This window comes from Selaginella moellendorffii, unplaced genomic scaffold, assembly GCF_000143415.4.
Source record: "Selaginella moellendorffii unplaced genomic scaffold, v1.0 SELMOscaffold_18, whole genome shotgun sequence".
Taxonomy (NCBI): Eukaryota; Viridiplantae; Streptophyta; class Lycopodiopsida; order Selaginellales; family Selaginellaceae; genus Selaginella; species Selaginella moellendorffii.
The window spans coordinates 1,511,104-1,530,710 of NW_003314279.1; the positions used below are offsets into that span (position 1 = coordinate 1,511,104).

At 47.1% G+C, this 19,607-nt stretch overlaps 7 protein-coding genes across 8 annotated transcripts; 6 read left to right on the plus strand and 1 right to left on the minus strand.

Annotated features, from left to right (window-relative positions):
• Positions 1-2,269: 2,269 nt before the first annotated feature.
• On the plus strand, positions 2,270-3,042 carry LOC9650206 (chaperone protein dnaJ 20, chloroplastic). Its single transcript, XM_002971893.2, has 2 exons — positions 2,270-2,775; positions 2,842-3,042. The coding sequence occupies exons 1-2, from the start codon at positions 2,350-2,352 to the stop codon at positions 2,962-2,964; spliced, it is 549 nt and encodes a 182-aa protein (XP_002971939.1). The 5' UTR covers positions 2,270-2,349; the 3' UTR covers positions 2,965-3,042.
• Positions 3,043-3,133: 91 nt separating this feature from the next.
• Positions 3,134-4,833, plus strand: LOC9640584 (putative dual specificity protein phosphatase DSP8). The gene is made up of 6 exons (XM_002971894.2): positions 3,134-3,558; positions 3,652-3,774; positions 3,830-3,923; positions 3,982-4,064; positions 4,126-4,215; positions 4,284-4,833. Exons 1-6 carry the CDS (start codon positions 3,355-3,357, stop codon positions 4,701-4,703), a joined length of 1,014 nt encoding a protein of 337 aa, XP_002971940.2. The 5' UTR covers positions 3,134-3,354; the 3' UTR covers positions 4,704-4,833.
• Positions 4,834-4,897: 64 nt separating this feature from the next.
• LOC9640585 (afadin- and alpha-actinin-binding protein) lies at positions 4,898-7,259 on the plus strand. The gene is made up of 17 exons (XM_024676854.1): positions 4,898-5,014; positions 5,074-5,096; positions 5,153-5,267; positions 5,329-5,426; positions 5,475-5,571; positions 5,629-5,718; positions 5,770-5,832; positions 5,887-5,961; positions 6,018-6,083; positions 6,137-6,214; positions 6,260-6,349; positions 6,402-6,479; positions 6,532-6,651; positions 6,705-6,730; positions 6,791-6,920; positions 6,984-7,049; positions 7,103-7,259. The coding sequence occupies exons 1-17, from the start codon at positions 5,012-5,014 to the stop codon at positions 7,178-7,180; spliced, it is 1,296 nt and encodes a 431-aa protein (XP_024532622.1). The 5' UTR covers positions 4,898-5,011; the 3' UTR covers positions 7,181-7,259.
• Positions 7,260-7,288: 29 nt separating this feature from the next.
• On the plus strand, positions 7,289-7,808 carry LOC9640586 (glutaredoxin domain-containing cysteine-rich protein 1). Its single transcript, XM_002971896.2, has 3 exons — positions 7,289-7,448; positions 7,500-7,648; positions 7,698-7,808. The coding sequence occupies exons 1-3, from the start codon at positions 7,326-7,328 to the stop codon at positions 7,738-7,740; spliced, it is 315 nt and encodes a 104-aa protein (XP_002971942.2). The 5' UTR covers positions 7,289-7,325; the 3' UTR covers positions 7,741-7,808.
• LOC112346927 (putative Rieske 2Fe-2S iron-sulfur protein YhfW) lies at positions 7,801-10,243 on the plus strand. Of its 2 annotated transcripts, none has more exons than XM_024676852.1 (11): positions 7,801-7,905; positions 7,980-8,052; positions 8,105-8,348; positions 8,427-8,668; positions 8,728-8,855; positions 8,912-9,151; positions 9,221-9,428; positions 9,484-9,568; positions 9,622-9,791; positions 9,840-9,984; positions 10,050-10,243. In XM_024676852.1, the coding sequence occupies exons 3-11, from the start codon at positions 8,129-8,131 to the stop codon at positions 10,187-10,189; spliced, it is 1,578 nt and encodes a 525-aa protein (XP_024532620.1). In that variant the 5' UTR covers positions 7,801-7,905; positions 7,980-8,052; positions 8,105-8,128; the 3' UTR covers positions 10,190-10,243. The 2 variants fall into 2 exon arrangements, with proteins under 2 accessions (XP_024532620.1, XP_024532618.1); XM_024676850.1 differs by having other exon boundaries at positions 8,114-8,348.
• LOC9640587 (uncharacterized protein At5g03900, chloroplastic) lies at positions 10,194-12,662 on the minus strand. The gene is made up of 13 exons (XM_024676853.1): positions 12,165-12,662; positions 11,967-12,074; positions 11,810-11,913; positions 11,648-11,734; positions 11,536-11,602; positions 11,406-11,471; positions 11,219-11,311; positions 11,086-11,151; positions 10,924-11,036; positions 10,773-10,859; positions 10,642-10,711; positions 10,450-10,593; positions 10,194-10,389 (listed from the first exon to the last, which is right to left on the minus strand). Exons 1-13 carry the CDS (start codon positions 12,570-12,572, stop codon positions 10,246-10,248), a joined length of 1,557 nt encoding a protein of 518 aa, XP_024532621.1. The 5' UTR covers positions 12,573-12,662; the 3' UTR covers positions 10,194-10,245.
• A 4-nt stretch (positions 12,663-12,666) lies between these two features.
• Positions 12,667-14,407, plus strand: LOC9650207 (retinol dehydrogenase 11). Its single transcript, XM_024676855.1, has 10 exons — positions 12,667-12,779; positions 12,844-12,900; positions 12,966-13,038; positions 13,087-13,174; positions 13,224-13,292; positions 13,348-13,421; positions 13,479-13,567; positions 13,613-13,749; positions 13,810-13,896; positions 13,961-14,407. The coding sequence occupies exons 1-10, from the start codon at positions 12,743-12,745 to the stop codon at positions 14,144-14,146; spliced, it is 897 nt and encodes a 298-aa protein (XP_024532623.1). The 5' UTR covers positions 12,667-12,742; the 3' UTR covers positions 14,147-14,407.
• The last annotated feature ends 5,200 nt before the right edge of the window (positions 14,408-19,607 follow it).

The window sequence follows — 19,607 nt, forward strand, 5'->3', positions numbered from 1 at the left end:
TGGTCAAGCTTCTTCTTCTTTTTCTGTGATTAGATCAGCTATTTTTGTGTGGACTATACCAAGATGTCAATTTTCTGGATCCGCTGCAGTCTTGGGATGGTGCATTGTGTAAGCTTATTTGTGCCACGTAGCCCTATTAGGGTGCCACATCCACATGAAGACGATGTTGTATGTCCCAAAGACTTGTCATACTAAGTTGACATATAGGCTATTTTAGTGCCCATTGGATGGCTAACAACATTGCATGATATTCCACCTCGTTAGAAGAAGACCTCAAAACCACCATTGATGTGAAAATGTCCGAAAGGACTGGCAGATAAGTATTTCTTATACCTAAAATCACATTGGTGACAATAACAAAGATTACTTCATGGAAGTTGCATTAGACAATGAATGCTACTTAGATTCATATTTCATACCAGCTAAAAGAAATTATGCTTGCAAAAGTTGATTTGGCCATTGCATTATAGCAAGTCCATACTTTGAAAACCTTGTGAGATTGAGCAAAAACTAGAATTCCCATTTCACCTCCTGCATGGATTCATTTCCAAAATGGGTTTCCAGATTATCTTGGATCTGCATTGCCAACCTAAGGTTTGGCATAAAAAATTTGGGGTTTTAGAAGGTTTGTTGACATCATAAAAAAGTAAAATGCACAACAATATTACATTGTGTTTTTTACTATATTTACTGTTGTGAAGTATAAAAGGTAATTAAGTACTAAAGATGGCAACAATGTTATTTACTTGGCATACAATAGCAGTTTTTTGTGTACTGTTGATTCACACATACACATCTCTTACTTATAGTGTATGAGTAATTGAACTTTTCACAGCACGCCAAACTTAATATCTCACCTCTTTCATATCAATCTAAGAATAAAAAAATACTAAAAGAGCTTCTAGTTTTAGTATGAATTTTACAATAGAGTGCCACCAAGACAGTAGCATAGAAACCACAAAAATGGCAGTAGCTAGGTTAGTGACTTTTCTTGTCAGGATGATGGTTCTAGTGAGTTCAAGATGGGAAAACCAACAACAGCAGTAGGGTAAAGGCTTCTTGCCAACCATCCCATTATATCCAGATGTTGAGTTGGGTAAGTATTTTATCTCTTATTTTGTGTGACCATCTGATGAGAGGACTCTTGTGCCAGTGTCTTGGGCTTGGGAAAACTTGACAAAGCTGCAGCCAAGATGTTCTTCCAGGATCACTAGTCATTGCCCAGCATATGCTGCCCAATTAACAAACACTGTTTAGATTATCATTATTACATTGAAAATTAAATTGAAATAGTATCAAAAAAACATATATTAAATTCCACCTTGAAAGAAGAATTGAAAAATTAATTATAAACATTATGTTTTTTCATAGAAAATTATCATAACTAGTTTGGAGCATATGGAAGGATATATTTTGAGTGATTGCAATATGCCTGATGTAAGGATTTTTATCTTTTAGGAGTTTCTCTCACTTTTATCAATTCAAAGGGATTGAAAAACCTTGAGCTAGGGGCATGAAAGTGAGATGAAATGCTGCTATGAAGTCTGCAGGTGGTGACCCAGACAGCGCACTTGGGTGAAAAAGAAGCAATGGGCTTGACACAAAGTCACGCGAATTAGTTTGATTAAGAAAGTTTATAATTTATAAATAAAAAATGCTAGAATATACTTGAAGGTGTTTAAAGAAGATTAGAGAATATCCAAGCATATTCTAGATACAGCCAAGAAAACCAGAATAAAAGTAAAAATCTTAATTGTAAAAATAATTAGAGTACCCACTCTAGATTCCTAAGCTACCACCATAAGATACTCTTAAGAAATCCATGACTTCTTAACGTAAACTCTATGTTGCATTAGGTGAAGGCCGGTCTCCTTCCAGAAGTTTGGATGGTAGAAGTTTCTTGTTAGACAAGAAGTGCTATTAGAATCTTTTGCAATATTGTTAAATATTATGTGATTCATTTGTGTCGAAACAGGTCTTTTGTAAGTTCAGAGGTGCTGCTGTATAGAATGCATAGAAGTTTTCCTCTAAATTTCTCAAGGACAGTAAAGAGCTGTTCCAATCACTAGTGGCCAACTAGGCAGACGATGGAAGCTAGAGTGGGAAACCTCCGGGAGGCAACGCTTGGCAGCTTCGATGACTCTCTTGATGAAAGGCATTTGAAAATATTGCGACTATAATGCCACGGCCATCTCAAATGCCACGTCATACGCCTCTTTAGCAATATATATTAAAGATACGAATTTCTGTGTCCAAAGGGTAACAAAATTTGGGCCTTCTCAATTATTGAGCATTGAAAACACAGCGCCCTTATTGCAAACGCAGTGCTAGGGTTTTGTTGATCGATCGATGGCTGTTGCTTCCTCCTCCGCCAATCTCCCAAGGTTTCCAAGATCGGGGCTAGGGCTCTCGAATCGCAGCTCCAGCGGCGCCACTCGGCGGGGCGCCTGTGTCCGGTGCGCGTATGCGCCTCGCGGCGGGAGGGTCGCCCTCGCGGAGCGCGCAGCGCAGCCGAATTTCTACGAGGTTTTGGGATTATCGTCGCAAGACGTGGATTTGTCGAGCATCAAGCTGGCCTACCGGCAAATGGCGAGGAAATATCACCCGGATGTGTGCCCCAGGGAGGAGATGGAGGAATGCACGCAGCGATTCATCGTTCTCCAGGAGGCGTATGAGACGCTGTCGGATTCCAGGCGCCGTGCCATGTACGATCTCGCCATCTCGGGCGCGCTCGATTCGCACGGGATTGCGGTGTCCTGGGCGACGGATTTCGAGGTGGGTTTCTCACTCTTTTCTTTCTTTCGCTCGAAAGGAATCTAATCTTTGATCGATCTTCTCCAGGATGATTGGAGGATGAGATGGGCCGATCAGCTATCCGGGCTGAAGAGAAGGAGCGCCGTGAAAGAACACGAGAATCGAGAGAGCTGGGCTGCGAGGATCCGGCGGCAACAGCAACGGCAATAGCATAAACAATAGATCAAACCATGTACATTGATAGATAAAAAAATAGATGCCGGAGGCTATACGCATCGGTTAAACTTATCCAAGCCAGCCCATGCATGAAAGACACGTCATGGTGTTAATCCCTCCACCGTGGACGCCCGCCACGTGTCCTGGCATATTCCCCCATTCCATCCGAGCTTTTCCCCTTTCCGCCAAAGCCTCGGAGCTCGTGACGCTTGCTATGGCTATGGAGGTCGGGCATCGCGGATCCACCGCTTTGAGCGCCCCGGGAGGTATTTTTCGGGAGTTCTAGGCTATCGATCCAGATCGCGGCGTTTTGGGGCGGCATCGCAGCTGGAATTAGCGTGGCTCGCTGCGGCATGAGGTAGATTCTTGGAAATCCGGGGAGGGATGGCTGCCGGGTGTGGCCGCGGCGAGAATGCGGCAGCGTCGGAGGAGAATCATCGCGCCCTGGTGCCGCGAGCTGCGGAGAATCATGCGAAGATGATGCTTGTGGGCGCCGGCGCGCGATGCTTGTTCTATCCCACGCTCTTCTACAATGTTGTTCGCAATAGATTCCAGGCAGAGTTTCGGTGGTGGGATGAGATTGATCAGGTATGGATTTTCCCCCTTTGGACAAACACTCGTACTAATCATTTTTTCGGTTTTTTTTTTTGTTTTTTTTTTTTCGGTTTTTGCTCCTTGTAGTTTTTGTTGCTGGGTGCTGTCCCATTTCCAAGAGATATACCCCGTCTTAAGGAAGCTGGTGTTCATGCAGTGGTGACTTTGAACGAATCATACGAGACTTTGGTTCATACGTCCTTGTACAAGGTTTGTGAGAAACAAAAATGGCTTGAGATCTAAAAACTTTGCTGCTTTTGTGTAGAATCAAGGGATCAATCACCTTGCAATTCCGACCAGGGACTATTTATTTGCACCATCTTTCGTTGATCTTCGCCGGGCAGTGCGATTCATTCATGGTAAGTTTTTATCACAGTTTATCTCCGTTTGGTTTTTGAGTAGATTCCAAATGCGCAGATCACGCACAACTTGGGATGAGGACTTACGTTCACTGCAAGGCAGGACGAGGACGAAGCACCACTGTTGTGATTTGCTACTTGGTAAAGTTCTCTGTAGCTTTTTCTCTCTCTCTCGATCGAGTTTCTTACTCGTTTCTCTCAGGTGGAGCACAGAGGGATGACTCCTCTCGAGGCTTTGAGTTTCGTGCGCTCCAAACGACCTCGAGTTCTTCTAGCCGCCTCCCAATGGAAGGTACACGAAAACTTCCGGTTTGATAATTGCCGCGATAGAGCGACACCTCTTTCTCTCTCGCCCTCCAGGCAATCCAGGACTACTGTGATCAAGTCATCAAGCCACAGTGCTACATGACTCTGAGCTTCCACACCTCCGTCGCCACCAGCAGCGAAGCTCCATCCAGCACGGTGGCGACTGTGGAGGATTTGGACTTGGACTTGCCAGTGCTGGTTAGCAAGGCAGACCTGGTGGGCTACACGAGCATCGAAGACGCGGGGATCATCGGCAACGAGCTGTGGAAAGACATAAGCTTCGTTTGCCGCTTCCGGCTGGCCGCCATACGCAACTTTCGAGCGGCTTCCGCCTGGATCGGCACGCATTCCAGAGGGTCAAGCCTCGAAACTTGCAAGAAGATGGCTGCTTCATCGCCATCACCATCCTCTTCGTCGTCGCCATCGTCGACTTCGGCGTATGCTTTGGACGGAGTCGTCGTGCCCGTTTGCTAGTCGGGTGGGAAACTGATAAAAGCACCGGATTTTGCCAGGTGGCACTGGTGGGGCCGTTGATCTGCCAGTTCTTGTTGTAAAAAGGGGTTTTTCCTTCTTACCGCTGCAGTAAGAAATTCAAATTTTTGTCCCCCATTTTTGTCGAGGGTTCATTCTCAAACCTTTGCGAGTCGCGCTTCCATCGGCCCGGCGGCGGCGCGTCGATCGGGCAGAGGTTTGAGCGCTTGTAGGTTTGGATCTTTGCGCGCTGGGCTTGGATCGGCTGTTCGGGCAGGGCATTTTTGTGCTCCTCGATTCGAGCTCTCAAAATGGTATGTTGTTTCCCTTGCTCCTGGGCGCCTTGGCTGATTTGAGGTGGTTCTATTTGCAGGGTTTCCTGTCTGGGGAAGAAGTGTGAGTATTTGTGAATGGATGTATCTATGGTTTCTTGATGGACCTTGTGCATGCAGTGAGCAGCAAGTGTTTGCTACCGTTCACAATCTGGAGCATTGTGTTAAGTACATAAATCAGTCGCTTGTTGCCTATGGATTTCCAGCACCGCTCGAGCTGGGCTCGCAAAATCCGGTATGGAACATTTACGCTTTCTCTAGCAACTCACCAAGAAAAAATATTTTCAATGGTACAGGTTGCTGTTGCCAGAACTTGCAACTGTTTGTTCGCGATACTTCAACAACGGCAGCACGATGTGGAGTTTAGAGAAACAGTCGATGATCAGCGACAAAGGTAAGTTCGCTTACTTACACTTGTTTGTGTCTAAGTAAGTTTTTTCAGGCTTTTATCTGACATTTCCCGGCTTGAGTCCAAAGTCGAGAGGCTCGAAACCAATCTCGCGGCCAAAGAGAGGGAGCTGTCCGGGATGCTCAGCAAGGTTTGTGTGTGTCTCTCAGTTCTTTGGGAATTATCACTCGTGCTCTCGTAATTACAGGAGCAGAAAATGACTGCTACTTTTAAAGCCCAGCTTGAAAAGCTTCAGCAAGAGCGTGACGAGTTTCAGAGAATGGTAATCGGGACACAGGTATGTAATTTATCGTACAGGTAATATATGTTCAATGATGGTCGCCTGCAGCAAATACGCACGCAGCAACTTCACGAGATAAAAAAGAAAGAGAAAGAATTCCTCAAACTTCAGGTAATGCTGATGCCATCTACTGGCTCAAGGGCCTAAACTGTGGAATTTTCTTAGGAACGACTGAATCAAGTTCTTGCTGACAAGAAAAAAGAATCAAGGTCGGGGATGGAGATAATGAGTCTTCTACAGGCATGAATTTATCGTTTACCTCTTTAAAGTTTCAATTGCGAAGTTACTGTAAACAGAAAGAAAGCCGTCAGCGTGGTACATGGAGCAGCAAGAAAGCCGATGGGGATTTCTACAAAATGATAGTAAGTGCCAGCGTAAAGTATGATAAAAAAAACTTGCGATGCTTTTGTTACAGGTGGATACTTATGAAAGTAAAAAGCAAGAACTCATGACTGAAAATGCGGAGCTGAAGACACTTTTGCGGGCAATGCAGGTCCGTGTCAAAACGCTTTCCTAGTTAATATTGAATGCTTAACAGATGGACATGAGAAACTTTTTGAACAATTCACAAACTTCTTGTGACAACGACTTGCCAGATCGGCCAGTAACTCCGCTTGGTGGACGCGCGGTAAGCTGGTGCTTCACTTTTTCTATCTAGTTTCACATCGACTTCTCTGCAGGATTTGTTCGATCTTCCCTTTCACATTGCGAAAGACCAGATTGAGGAGAGTTTGCGCTCGAAAATGGCATCGATCAAGGTACACTTGCAAGCGTTACTGGTTTTTCTACATCGTTTCTCTCTTGATGCAGGAATACATTATTCATTTTCAACAGGCTGAGCAGGGGATGCAGCTTGTGAGCGAAGCTACTGAGCGGGAACTTGAGCTGGAGGCGCAACTCGTTGAAGCTCGCAGCATAATCCAAGAGCAGGTGCATGGCTTTCATGATAGGAGTTGTTGTCTGACTGACTATGTTCTATGCAGGCAGCTGCGATGAGCAAACTCTCCGAGTAGGAAACCATCACTAGTTTGTTTTAGCAGTGTTACTTATGAGTGCATTCCCTTTGCAGGGGGTATATCGATGAAAATCATGTTGACGAGCTTCAAGGCTATGGGTCTGACTGCTCTCTCCTCCAAAGAATGTCGCACCAGCTGGACAAGGAGCGCTCGGAAATGGTGCAAGCAAAGGAGCGGCTTCAGGTATGTCCGAAACTACGTTTTTCTTTCATTTCCTATATGCAAATGACATTTGAGTATGAGCAGGAAGAGCAAGAAGCTTGGAACGTGAAGCTGAGCAAATGGACGTCTGAAATCGAATCGCCTAGCAAGGTAAGCGACGCAGCGTTCAAGCTTTTCGAGCTCTATCTCAACTTTTCTCACAGGTCCTCAATTGTAATGTGGAAGCGGCCAACAGAAGTCATGGATTCTGTGGGGGGCTAACGGAATCGTACGCAGTGTAAACCAGGAAAGCGAGCATTGGGCTGTGCTGCTCATCGTCAACCTCTGGTTCTCGTGATCAATCAAAGTTTGGTTTCGAAAGTGGCTCAGTGGAATCGAACCAAGGGTGGGGTGTAGGGCTTTAGATTTCTTCTTGGTTTTGAGGCGATGGCAGCTCCAGGGAAGGCTTTGCTTACTGCTGGCCTTGCCGCGGTGGGCGGCATTGTCACGCTTTCGCTCATCTCCACCGTCTCACTGCGAGCATTCAAAGCTGTCGTGGATAAAAACCGGGTAAGCGGTTTACGGCTCTTCTCGTTTGACGTGGTTTTTGATCATTTCCAGAGAAAGGTTGCACCGCCCTGCCAAGTTTGCAAGGGGAAAGGATTTGTTCCATGCAAGCTCTGCAAAGGCAGCTCCACCGTTAGCTGGTCGCCATTGTTTGATCCGGTCTTCATCAAGCCTTGCGTCTGCCCAACCTGCGAAGGCAACAGGTAGCTACTCGCATCTTGATCGATTTCTTCTCACCATTGCTTTGTCCAGAGTACAACGTTGCCTCAATTGCATTGGCAATGGCTTCGTCTAGAAATACTTTAACTTTGAGCGTGCAGCGTGTGAACAAAAGTGGAAGTGGAAACTTTTTTTTCTTTTCCATTTGTTTTTTTTTTTTTTCCTTTTCTTTGGTAGATCGTTTTACATCGTTTCAGCTTGCATGCAGAGAACACGTGGCCATCTATTCTTGAGCCAAATGGTAAGTGCCCGAGGTCTTTATAGTGTCTTGTTGCGAGTTTTAACTCCCCTCCTTGATTGAATGGGAGCCTGCAGTATTGCATTCTTCTCAACTTTGAGGAGACGGGGCGTTGTTTCCAAGCTCGGGAGGGCTCCAACGTTTTACGTGGTAAGGAGCCAGTTTCTTCAAACTATTCGTTTCTTCACGGCTCTTCTTCTAGTGAACGCAGAGTAGGATATCATCAATGGCTAAAGAAGCAGCAAGCGCCGAGGCTGTGGCTAATGTCCCCGGCCTCCGGCATACTGTGTGGGATCAGGACCAGCAGCTTCCGAAGTATCCCCGGATCGCGAAAGACGAGTCCGCTGATGTTGTGGTCGTGGGCGCTGGTATTGCTGGCATGAATGTTGCCTACAATCTTATCAAGGAGGGGATGTCTGTTATACTACTGGAAGGAAGGACTAGAGGTTTGTCCTTTTCGTGCTCTTTTTTTTTTCTTTTTATTTCTCGCATTTTGTCCTTGTGCTTGACGAAGTGTTGTTCAGGTAGTGGACAAACAGGGAGAACCACGGCTCACATTATGCCCTGGAATGACGACTTCTATTATATGCTAGAGCAGCAGCACGGTGCTCAGGTGGTTAAACATGTGGCTGAAAGTCACAGAAGTGCGATCGAATGGGTTGCCAACACTGTTCAGGAGGAAAAGCTCGACTGCCATTTCAAACGCCTGGATGGGTATCTGTTTCCGTGCAATGAATCCTCTACTGAGCACGATAAGTTACAGAAGGTTCGTGTATATACTGCTACGAGCTAGTTCAAAACTGACACAGACTTTATGTATTACAGGAGTTTGAGGCTTGCAAGAAATTCGGATTTGATAACGTGGAGCTGGTGGACTTGGGTGGTGATCCTTCGGTCGGCAAGATTCACAAGGCACTGCGATTTCCCGACGCAGCCGAGTTTCATCCTCTTATGTAAGCAGTGTTCACAAAGCAGTTTCTATAGTGTTGACGAAGCCTTTTTTTCTCAGGTATATAAACGGATTGGCCGAAGCATTCGTTCGTCGGGGTGGTAAAATTTACGAAATGAGTAGAGTGATGGAGATAGATGGAGGAAGTCAAGTTAAAACAGCGGACGGCGTCAGTGTTAGCACTGGAGCTGTGGTTGTGGCAACGAACTCCCCTTTGAACCATGACGTGCTCGTGCACGCACGCCAGGCAGCCAGCCATTCGTATGTTGTAGGCTTGAAAGTTCCTAAAGGCTCTGTCAGGTATTGTTTTGCTTTTGCTTTTGTCTCATTCCCCAGACACTAGACATTTTTTACTATTTGCTTCAACAGGACAGCCGAGTGGTGGGATACTGATTCGCCTTATCATTATGTGCGGCTGGAAGAGAAAGATGGCTACGACGTTTTGATTGTTGGCGGTGGTGACACAAGCACTGGAATGAAGCCTTCCGAGTACAAGGATACTTACGGGGAGCTGGCCAACTGGGCTCGAGCGCGTTGGACAAGCGCTCAAGAAGTTCTTTACACATGGACAGGACAGGCAAGAAAACAATGTACCACTGGTTTCGATGACTCAATCTTCCCTCGCAATACAGGTCTTTGAACCGGCAGACAAACTGCATCTTATCGGATTGGAGCCTCTGGAGTCCCTCAAAGGCAGCAATCAGTACATCGTGACAGGTTCGTAGTCGTTCTTATGCTTCTCTCTTTCCAAGTTGAGATGTCTGGTATAGGTGATAGCGGCCAGGGAATGACAGGAGGAACTATCGCGGGGATCCTCATCAGGGACCTCATATTGGGACGGCCGAATCCATGGGCTGCTGTCTATAGTCCAAAGCGGTTGCTGCCGCTGGACGTGTCGACAATTAAATCTGCGGTGGAAGAAGCCAATCACACGTTCCAGGTAGATACACGAGGCTGACTTCTCTGTGGCTAAAATGCTACCATGCAGGGATTGAAAGATACCATTCCTTTCTTAGGAACGGACAGTGTGGACATCGAAGATCTCCAGACGAGTCACGGAGCTGTGATCCAGACCGGATTGCACAAAGTTGCTGTTTACAAGGACGGCAATGGAAGAGTTCACCGCCACTCCGGTACATTTATCTATCGAAAAGAGAATTAAATTCCTTCGCCAACTTCGTTTATATGTTTGCTGCAGCCGTATGCCCACACATGAAGTGCATTGTGAAATGGAATCCTGTTGATAGCACATTCGATTGTCCCTGCCATGGATCCATTTTCGACCCTTACGGCAAAGTCATCAACGGCCCAGCAAAGGCCGATCTTTTTGAGATCTGAGAGGTGGAACGAGAAAGCTTTCGTTTAATGGAAAAAGAGATTCTCGTTTTCGCATATTAGTTGTTCCCTGTCCTTTCTTCCATCCTTCGGTCCCAGTCGGCAGCATCGTAACTTTGCTCTAGCAAATCCTTCTCGGTTGTGTAAACAATGCGGTCCTTCCCTATGATTGTTCTTTCGGCTTGCCGCCGCGCACTACGTAGCTGTTTACAGTGGAAAGGACAGGGTGAATGAGAGCACTCAGCAAAGTTTAGGAAAGATACCTTCTCGCGCAAGGTCGCGTCAGGAGCTCTCAGGCGCAGCGCTCTCTCCTTTCTCGCCAGGTTACGCCCCTCGATCTTGGTGTTTTTCTGTTGGACTTGAAACCACCGGAAGATCGGGATCGCGAAGAAGGCTACCGTGTAGGCCTGTTCAGCTGCGTGTTGGATGGAAGCAAAATACTGTTTCTATATTACCTGTAGCACTGGGAATGCATTTGAAACGAACTGGAGGAGCCCTCCCATTTGAGCAGTGATGGCAGCGTCCCTGGAAAGACAAAGTTCGCGAGTTATAATTGGAAGAGTTTACACATTAACTGAAACTGTACTTTAACAAGCTACCCAGTGTCAAGACTCCGAGTAGATTGAACGCTCCTAGCGCAACAACAAGAGTTTGGTCTGTTTGCTTGGCTCGGCTGTGTAAAGCACAAAAAGAAAAAAAGAACACTTAGACAAGAGATGAGATACAACCACACACACCTGAAAGGAAGAGGAGCTTCTTGGAGATACTGGAGCCTGTCACCGTTGTGACTTTTCCAAGCTTGATTGGCTGCAGTGCGTTGCAAAGATGGGAAGCGATACACGATGTTTCCCTGCAAGGATTGACGTTGCTAAAACGACGCAGAATATCAGAAAGCTTACTCTAGCATCGACTTCAGGTTGGCCATCGAATCGTAAGAGAACTGGCAAAACAAACGACTCATCGTCCTGCCAAACCAAGACAGAATAAAAAAGAGAAAACAGAATAAAAAGCGTTGAAAACAAAACAGCGTACCTTGTTGTTTTCATCCAAGGCGGAGACATCTAAGTAAGGTGCAAGCTCTTCTGCAGTTACCACGCCACCTTTAGCAGCAATTTCTTCTCCAATCTGGAGATGCAAAACGTAATCTACTTTAGAACAAAAAACGACTCATAGCACCCTCAAATACGAACATTTAAGAGTTTCTAGGAGTGACTCTTACCGCCTGCCACCGAACTTCGTCCAGTCCTTCATTGGGATCAGGGTCTCCAAATACGAACGAGAACACCTGCAAAAGAAACAAAACAGAAAACGTTAGCAACGACTCCGATCTCTAAAGGTATGCCACGCACAGATTCAAGGAAATTCATGCCATCTGTTCTTCTCTTCCTCCTTCTATAATAGTAAGGGTCCCAATACCTGCAGAGTTAGTTAGCTCTCTCTTCCTTGCAAAATCGCGACTACCAAAACAAGTCGAATGGACTGACGTAAAATGAGAATCCACTTCCGCGTGAGCTATAGCCACCTCGATTATTTCGATTGTCATCTTCACTGCAGACGATTTTCACTCCAAATATTTCAGAACAATCGTATCAAAAGGAGAAAACAAGAATAAACAACACCAACCTCCGGGCAGACGAAAGCAGCACAAAGATCGATGTGTAAACAATCACCAGAGATGCAATAAGTGTCGTTCCAAACGAGACGCGTATCAAGTACTCCGCTCCAGCCTACCAAGAGCCAGTTAAAAGTCTTGTAGAAAACCAAAGGAAATCACACACACCTTAAGTTTGCTCAAGGCTGGTTCGATCTTGAGCCGGAAAGATTTCGCCAGCAAATTCGATCTATAGTCCTTGGAAAACACGTAAAGCACGTCTCCTTCGTCCGAGACCTGGCACGGTGGCAGCACGCAAAGTGAGAAAAAAAAAAAAAAAAAAAAAAATCAAAGAAGAAAAGATCATCCATGATCCTACAAACAAACCTCTAGAAATCCTCCAGTATCAGCAGCAAGAGCTTGCAAAGCGCTCTGAGCCTCGCTAACTTTGAGCCCGGCATTGGTCGCAACATCCCCGACTGTCACTCGTCCACCCAGCGTATCAATCGCTTTCATGGTCCTCTCCCTCACAGATGGAGCCAACCTATCAGTCTCGATTTGCTCTCCAATCCGGAGGCCCGACCCGGCCGCTCTACATTCCAGCCGAATCCTCCGAAACAAGCTCGTTCCAAGCTCGCCTCTCCTCCGGCCTCCAATGATCACCACACCCAAAACATCCCCTCCTCCTCCTCCTCCATTCGCTGCTCTAGCCACCGGCGTCCTGTTCCTGGAATGGACTGCGTAATCCACGCATCCCTTGCACGAGACGAGGTAGCCGCATTGAATTGCCGCCATGGCGAGCGAGCGATCATCCCATTCCTGGCAGCGCGCTACCTAGCTAAGAGCTCTTACCTCCGGCGCGAGCGCTCCACAGCGAGAGCCAAAATATTTTCTCTCTTAGGGCTTTCTAGTGGCTATGATTTTGCCGCATATGAGCCGTTGGATTGGTGTTCGTGGTTCCAGCCATGGCCAAGCACGTCATTGTGACTGGAGGAAACAGCGGTGAGATGGAAGAGTTTCTTCTCGCGAGAGTTCCTTGGCGTGACAATGTGCTTCTTCTCTCCAGGGATTGGCAAAGCCACGGCATTGGAGCTTGCGAAGAGGGGAATGGCGATAACACTTGGTTTGGTTCTTTTGAAGTATCCACGCGATCTTCTCGAGTTTTTACTCTCTCGTGCTCTTGGGCAGCTTGCCGGAATGTGGAGTCGGGCAGTAACGCTGTGAGGGAGCTCATCTCCTTGACGGGAAATCAGTCCATCAGGTAGAGTTGTAAGATTAGGAAGTTAGAATTTACGGTCGTGACTTGAAGATCCATGCAATGTGATCTTGCGTCGTTTCATTCCATACGGAAGTTTGTAGACGAGTACAGACGAGCAGGGTATCCTCTACACGTCCTGGTACGTTTGGAGATCTTTGTAAAACCTCTGGATATGGAGATACTGGCAGATAAACAACGCTGGAGTCATGGCATGTCCACTGGACTTCACGCGAGATGGTTTTGAGATGCAGTTTGGGGTAAGCCCAAACTTCTCGATCCAAGGAAGCTGAAAGAAAGAAATTTTCTGGCAAGACCAATCACTTGGGCCATTTCCTACTGACGATCCTACTTATGGAGCTCCTTCATTCGAGCGCAACAAAACTGAGGTACAGTACGTGCGTTCGTTAAAGTGTTCTAGGTAACCAAAATCACATTTTTGACAGGAAAACGTCAAGAGTCGTGGTCCTTGCCTCCGAGGCCGAGAGGATCGGACAGCTCCACTTTGAGGATCTGAATTTCTCTAATAAGAGAGGTACTATAGCTCTTATCGACTTGTTTAAAAACTTCTCCATATCAGTTTACAATCCGTGGCTAGCATACGCCCAATCCAAACTCGCAAACTGCCTCTTTAGCCTCGAGCTCAGCCGACAATGCGAGTCTCTCAACCTTCCAATCACATGTAACTCTATCCACCCGGGCATCGTGGACACCAAGGTTCGATTTTTTTAAATCTTTGCAAGCGATTTGAGATATCACGTATGAGATCCTTGGCAGCTCATCAGGCATGTTTTTCCTGGAGCCATGGCTGACACTTCGGAAGGCAAAGTGCGTTCCATCTTGCGCAAACTGATTGGTCTTCGAGTGAGTAGAAAAAGATCTCTCTTTGGTGTGTTTTACGAGCATTTCTTTTTGTCTTTCGCCGCAGTCTCCACTCGAAGGTGCTCAAACGGCGATACACCTCGCAACCTCGGACGAAGTCGAATTTGTCACGGGCCAGTACTTCAAGAACTGCTGCGTTGCAAAGCCGAGCTCCCAGGCCATGGATAAGACTATCGCTCGAAAGCTGTGGCAAGTTTGCGAGGAGCTCACCGGTGATAAGCTCAATGTGTAAGAGAAGGCTTATAATACTCTTGGGATGGGACGTTCCACTGAGAAGAAAAACAAGCCATGGAATCTCTCTGGAAGTAAAAAAAAACCATGCCACTTTATGAACGAGATCCCACTTGCAGCCTTTAAAAATGCAAGTTTTCCAGAAGGAAAAAATTTAAAGGACCAGATCGACAAATCGCTGATGGAGTTAGCAGTGATTTTGCAATTGTCTTATGCTTTCGAACCGAAGAAAAAATGGTATAGAAGTTATTGATTGTCTCAATGTGACAAGCTCTGGCGTGACTTAACAAGGTTACATGCAGTGCTCATGGTGATCTTGCGATCACACGAAGACAAGGGAACAAAAGAAACGAAAAGAATCCATCCAAGCCAGTACTACACGAGCGAGTGTGAGTGAGTGAGAGCGAGAGAAAGAAAGAGATGTCCCTTGCTTGCTGTCAATCCAATGCCTTGACCGATCCAAGGAGCGAGAAAATCTAGTTAAAACACCTTGTGTCACTCGTGAAGCCTACCGGATTGACAATGATGATTCGTTCCATCTCGCAAACCGGAGAGATTTGGGCGATCGAGAAATCAACACAATCGCTTGAAAATGCGCGAGGAGATGGATCCATAGATGCGAAAGAAAGCGATCAGGTGGATCAAACCATTGTTTAAGCGCCAAACTCCGCCAAGGCGACCCTACCCCATGTGTGTTCTTGGAATTCTTCTACCAGCTAAACTATAGTATATTCGTCGCATTATTATAACTAAACCATCCCTGGGGTGGTACCACGTGGCGTACAGCATAGCAGGCCGTGGGGGGAGCTGCCACGCGTCAGGGCTGCAGGGGCCCACTTGTCCCATCGGGGGACCCTTAGATTCGGCGGATTCATTGCACTTGAAATCGTGCGGCGGGCGCGGGCACAGGCCGACGTCAGCATTCTTCCTCCTCTCGCGGTTTTTGATTTTAGGGTTTCTTCGAGTGCTCAAAGCTTTTGTCATAGCGTAATGATTGACGCAAGGGAGTGAGCCCTGTTCTAGAAGATCTCTAGACCCTATAAGCTGGATCTTGAAAGGCGTTCCGGCCATTTCCATACACGCATACGACGACAAAGGGACCAAATCGAATTTATCCAACCATAGGGTGGAAGGATTGGAAGAAGAAGACGGCAACAGGGATGTTTGGATTGGATCTTCTTTTCTTCGCGACACGAGAGGTCCACACGGAATGTGGGTGCGCCATGATCGGCCACCACCCACGATCCAACGCCCAGAGACCGCGACACGTGGACGCCCACATCTCGCCAGCTTTGGACTCGCATGGTTTTGGCCTCGACTTCCACCGACGATCATTCCTCCTGCTGGGAATCATACCAAAAAAAAAATGAGAGAGCTTTGAGGATTCCAAGACCGCAAATTCGCTTGTTTATGATCTATGGCAGTGTGTTGTTTGTTCTTCTTGTTGACACAAAGGAGAGATTCACTGCGCTGTGCTCCTCCTCTCGATCGATCCCTAAGTTTGTCATCTACCTCAACCTGGAAAACTACAAATTCCGGGAGCTTCCCTTGTCCCAATGCCGCGGGGATAAATTCGGTGCTTGGCTGGTTGGTTGGCGAGGATTGTAATCTCTGTGCTCTGTTACAACATCACACTGAAAATATTGTCTATGAAATGAGTAAACCCAGAGAATCTTACCCTTGACCCAGCCATTCCACACCAGACGCGTGCTCTTTTACCACGGGGGAGGAAAAGTCAAAACCCGTCAGTGAGCGTCACGGGGACGTCACTTCACGTGCGAGCTCCAATCTTTGGAAATTTTAGCTGCTTGATCGCTCACAAAGTTAAGGTGCCCGAGTCCCAAACAAAAGCCTCGCATTCGCGTTATAATAAGCGAAGATCCCCAACATTAAATCGTTGTGTGGGTTTTAGGGTTCTTGCTTGGCAGGTGGTCAAGACAAAGCATTGGAAGGAAGAAACACTGTCCCTGTCATGCAACTAGAATATTAAGGCAATGTGACAAGGAAGAAAAATAATAGAGGGGCCTTATGTAATATCTGCCACGGGACCAGCCAGTTGTTGTTGTTGACAAAAAATATAAGCGTAGTTTTCCTTTCCAAGGTTTGAAATATTTTGGCATTGTCTCTCGCTAACTTGGAGCTTGGGCATTGTTAAAATTTTTCCAGATCAATCACGGGCTAGTGGGTGCCGCTGATGCCCGCGCACACAAAGTCCTTTTGTCCTAAATTTGCCCGGTCGCAAAAGCAACGACACAATCTAAGTCACTCTGGCCTGGGCTCTCGAGACTTTCAAAGGAGCTTGACCACCCCTCTCAAGCTCAAAGCTTAATCTATGCGTTTGTGTTTTTCCTTGTGCTTGGATGGTGTGATCCAGATGTAAGATCACAGCTTAGGGAATGGCGTGACAAGCTATCTCTCTTTCTCTCGCGCGCAAATGCCTTGTACAGGGAATCGCATCCGTTATAACGTAGTTTACTGCCTCAAATATTCCAATGGATGATAGGTACTCGAAGACACGGAATCCCTGCTTTGCTTTTCCACCACTGTTTGGATTGTCATTCCAAAAGGCGGGAGCACAATATATTCCTGCAATTTCCAGCATATATAAGGGATGCTGATACTACTCATCTCCACCCATCATTCCTCCTGGCTTTGCAACTTTGGTTCCAAACAGCTTGCTTGCTAACTTAGTTTATACACACAGCATTGTTTGTAGCTGCCGCATTTTCTAAGGCTCTAAACTCCACGCGAGAGCTTTTGCTTCCTTGATCCTTGACAAAACCACGCGTCTCTCTAACTTAATCCAAAAGCCCAAGCGAGAGAGGCGGCCCACCATCGCCAAGCTCATACATCCCCGCCCTCACAAAGCCCCCAAAGTTGACAAATTGCGCTGCGAAACCATCTGGATGCACTGGAGACCTCAGCTTCACGTCAGGCATCAAGCGCCGAGGCAAGTTGCTTGCGTTGCTTGCGACTTCCCCTCCCGTATTATCTGTTATTATTAAAACCCTCTCCTCATAGAAATGCCGCTGCCACCCTGCCCGTGATGTCACTCACACACTCTTGCATTCACTAGTTTTAGGCAAGGAGAAAAGAAAACCTAGCACCCAAATCCACAATCCTTTCCTCCAGGACCTCCAGGACGCTAATCTAGTTATAAGCTACGTAAAAACATCTCCTCCTCCTCTCTCTCTCTCTCTCTCGCTCAGAGGCGCCATAGCATGGCAGTAGCAGTAAGTGTGTGCAGGTCGTACGCACGGGGCGAGAGAGTGAAGCGAATTGCGTCACCCGGTACGGGCAATGGGCCGGTTTCGTTATCATTGCTCTCTAATGGGTGCGTAGTAGCATACATATATATAAATATAGGGAAGGGGAGGTCTCCTGTGACGCAAGAGCAAATCTAAGGCCAGATTTTGGAGATTTGGTCCTTTTGTGCAATGGAGCAGCAGCGGCAGTGGAGCAGTGTCCAGCAGTGGAGCTGCAGCAGTGACACTGATCGATCAGTCGAGAGCACAGTGCTACTGGAGAACTGAAGAGAGAGAGAGGAGAGAGAGAGAGAGATAAGAGGTGAGTGTGTGTGTGGTTTCTTTCTCTTGCTCGAGGGCGACCACTGCTGTGAGAGCCCTGCTGCGCAAGCGAATGCGAATGGCTGGGTCTTCCTGTGAGTGAGTGGACGGGCTGACTATAAAGTACTGTGGTGAAAGCTCTTTGCTCGCTCTCTCTCCCCGTTCCTTTCGGTTTGCATCGGTGTCTGGTCCTTTCGATTTCAACCCATCCAGGAGGATCAAATTGTCCACAATTGGGTGTTGTCTCTGGATTTAGTTTAGCTCTTGGCTAATTGCAAGCAAGCAAGCGATGTACTGCCATTTAAACACCCACATTTGTGGTGATGGGTGATTTTGTGATTGTCTTTGCATACGGCACTTGCAAGTACGCAAAACTTTTGATGGCGATTTTGGATGTTACTATATGGCGTGGCGCGAACCTAAGTGTCAACTTTGTAGGGCACTTTGGCCGGTCAAACAGCGCTGCTAATAGTATACAAAGCATATACTATTCATGCATGTCCACATTAAATCAAATAACTCGTGGTAGGGGTCACATGTCGTGATGATTCCACCTTATAGTAACACCGCGGCGTGCCATATTCGCCCAGATTATTCCTCCTGCCGCCTTGACCCTTGACAAATCAAGGGCTTGTAGCAGCGCTTCTTGCGCTTGAAGCCATCCATGGAACGAGAGACCTTTTGTTTACACTCTCTTTCCTGCCCGTGAGTCTGTGTGTTTGTGTCAAATCTTTCTTTTGTACTCCAACAGGCCACAGCGAATTGTTTTATATGCCAAGCCTCCATAGATTTCTTCCCTCCCTCCATGCCAGAAGACCAAACAAAGAAAAACTTACTTGACCCCGTCAAATCAAATCACCACCACCACCACCTCCACCACCACCCAGATTTTACCGTGTTGTCTTGTTAGGCAGCCGTGGAATCCAATCTCCTCCAAGACTCTCTATAGTGTGGACGAGACGCAACCGCCATAGACAATAGTACATGCTGCCCAAATGCACATGGATTGTGCAAAGGTTTAAAAAAATCAATCGACGTCGTGGCATTAAGGTTTGGAAAATCCAGGATCCACGGACGCTCCGCCGGACGCGTGGCGCGCATCCGGGGCGTCGAAAGGCGGCGGCCACAGGCCGTTGGATGCACCGGCGGGCGTCGCCGCCGGGTGGGTCTTGTCGGCATTTATGGTACGGTCGGCCAGTAGATTTTCTCAATCACCGAGGGCAGGGTGGCGGGCTTGTTTTTTCTTTTACCCAACGCTGGCTGGTGGTCTGGGCTCTTGGCTTGGAACCGTTTGGAGGGTGAAAGAAAAAGTAAAAGTGAATGCCCCGCTGCGAGTCAAAGTACGAGTACGGAACAACAATCACGGCGTGCAGCAGGCGGGGGTGACGCCAGCCTCGGTACACTCATTAAGTAAAAGCATAGGGATATAAAAAAAAATGACGTTGTTTTCTCCTTTATTTTGCTTTGAGCAGGGGATTTCTTTTTTACCCTTTTGTATTTGCCAGCAGGTAAAAAGTATTAATGCAAAATCGGGCCCGGATCCAGTGGACGGGAGTGGCGGTCTTTTCGAGCGTGACGGCCCCTGGAGGGTTGACACGTCATGCTTGATTGAACAGGGTTGCCAATTCAGGAAAGGTGGCAACGGGGTCGGCCCTCCGTCGCGATGGAACGGCGCGAAACGTTGCCTAAAAAGGAAACACGCACGCACTACGAGAGGGGTATGTTTGGGTATATGGGTGTGTGAGAGACATGGAAGACGAGCAAAGCAAATATCGGACTGTCAGGGAAGGGGGCGGTATCTCTTTTGCTTGGGCGAATGCCGCAAAAGGGGACGAGTGTTTGCTTTTGGAAATTGCTTTCTTGGACCATCATCCACTAGCCCGCGTCTCCTTTGAA

Excerpts from the sequence above, each read along its gene's own strand:
- LOC9640587 (XM_024676853.1), bottom strand. The coding sequence starts at position 12,572 with ATGGCGGCAATTCAATGCGGCTACCTCGTCTCGTGCAAGGGATGCGTG. Across the intron at positions 10,594-10,641 it reads ATGCATTCCCAGTGCTACAG|GCCTACACGGTAGCCTTCTT; the intron begins GTAATATAGAAA and ends GCAGCTGAACAG. Across the intron at positions 10,390-10,449 it reads ACGCGACCTTGCGCGAGAAG|CTACGTAGTGCGCGGCGGCA; the intron begins GTATCTTTCCTA and ends CACTGTAAACAG.
- LOC9650206 (XM_002971893.2), top strand. The coding sequence starts at position 2,350 with ATGGCTGTTGCTTCCTCCTCCGCCAATCTCCCAAGGTTTCCAAGATCG. Across the intron at positions 2,776-2,841 it reads CCTGGGCGACGGATTTCGAG|GATGATTGGAGGATGAGATG; the intron begins GTGGGTTTCTCA and ends GATCTTCTCCAG.
- LOC9640585 (XM_024676854.1), top strand. Across the intron at positions 5,427-5,474 it reads GTCGATGATCAGCGACAAAG|GCTTTTATCTGACATTTCCC; the intron begins GTAAGTTCGCTT and ends AAGTTTTTTCAG. Across the intron at positions 5,719-5,769 it reads GAATGGTAATCGGGACACAG|CAAATACGCACGCAGCAACT; the intron begins GTATGTAATTTA and ends GGTCGCCTGCAG.
- LOC9640584 (XM_002971894.2), top strand. The coding sequence starts at position 3,355 with ATGGCTGCCGGGTGTGGCCGCGGCGAGAATGCGGCAGCGTCGGAGGAG. Across the intron at positions 3,559-3,651 it reads GGTGGGATGAGATTGATCAG|TTTTTGTTGCTGGGTGCTGT; the intron begins GTATGGATTTTC and ends TGCTCCTTGTAG. Across the intron at positions 4,065-4,125 it reads CTGTTGTGATTTGCTACTTG|GTGGAGCACAGAGGGATGAC; the intron begins GTAAAGTTCTCT and ends CGTTTCTCTCAG.
- LOC112346927 (XM_024676852.1), top strand. The coding sequence starts at position 8,129 with ATGGCTAAAGAAGCAGCAAGCGCCGAGGCTGTGGCTAATGTCCCCGGC. Across the intron at positions 9,429-9,483 it reads TTTACACATGGACAGGACAG|GTCTTTGAACCGGCAGACAA; the intron begins GCAAGAAAACAA and ends CTCGCAATACAG. Across the intron at positions 9,985-10,049 it reads AAGAGTTCACCGCCACTCCG|CCGTATGCCCACACATGAAG; the intron begins GTACATTTATCT and ends TGTTTGCTGCAG.
- LOC9650207 (XM_024676855.1), top strand. The coding sequence starts at position 12,743 with ATGGCCAAGCACGTCATTGTGACTGGAGGAAACAGCG. Across the intron at positions 13,039-13,086 it reads ACGGGAAATCAGTCCATCAG|ATCCATGCAATGTGATCTTG; the intron begins GTAGAGTTGTAA and ends CGTGACTTGAAG. Across the intron at positions 13,422-13,478 it reads TCGAGCGCAACAAAACTGAG|GAAAACGTCAAGAGTCGTGG; the intron begins GTACAGTACGTG and ends CATTTTTGACAG.
- LOC9640586 (XM_002971896.2), top strand. The coding sequence starts at position 7,326 with ATGGCAGCTCCAGGGAAGGCTTTGCTTACTGCTGGCCTTGCCGCGGTG. Across the intron at positions 7,449-7,499 it reads CTGTCGTGGATAAAAACCGG|AGAAAGGTTGCACCGCCCTG; the intron begins GTAAGCGGTTTA and ends GATCATTTCCAG. Across the intron at positions 7,649-7,697 it reads CCAACCTGCGAAGGCAACAG|AGTACAACGTTGCCTCAATT; the intron begins GTAGCTACTCGC and ends TGCTTTGTCCAG.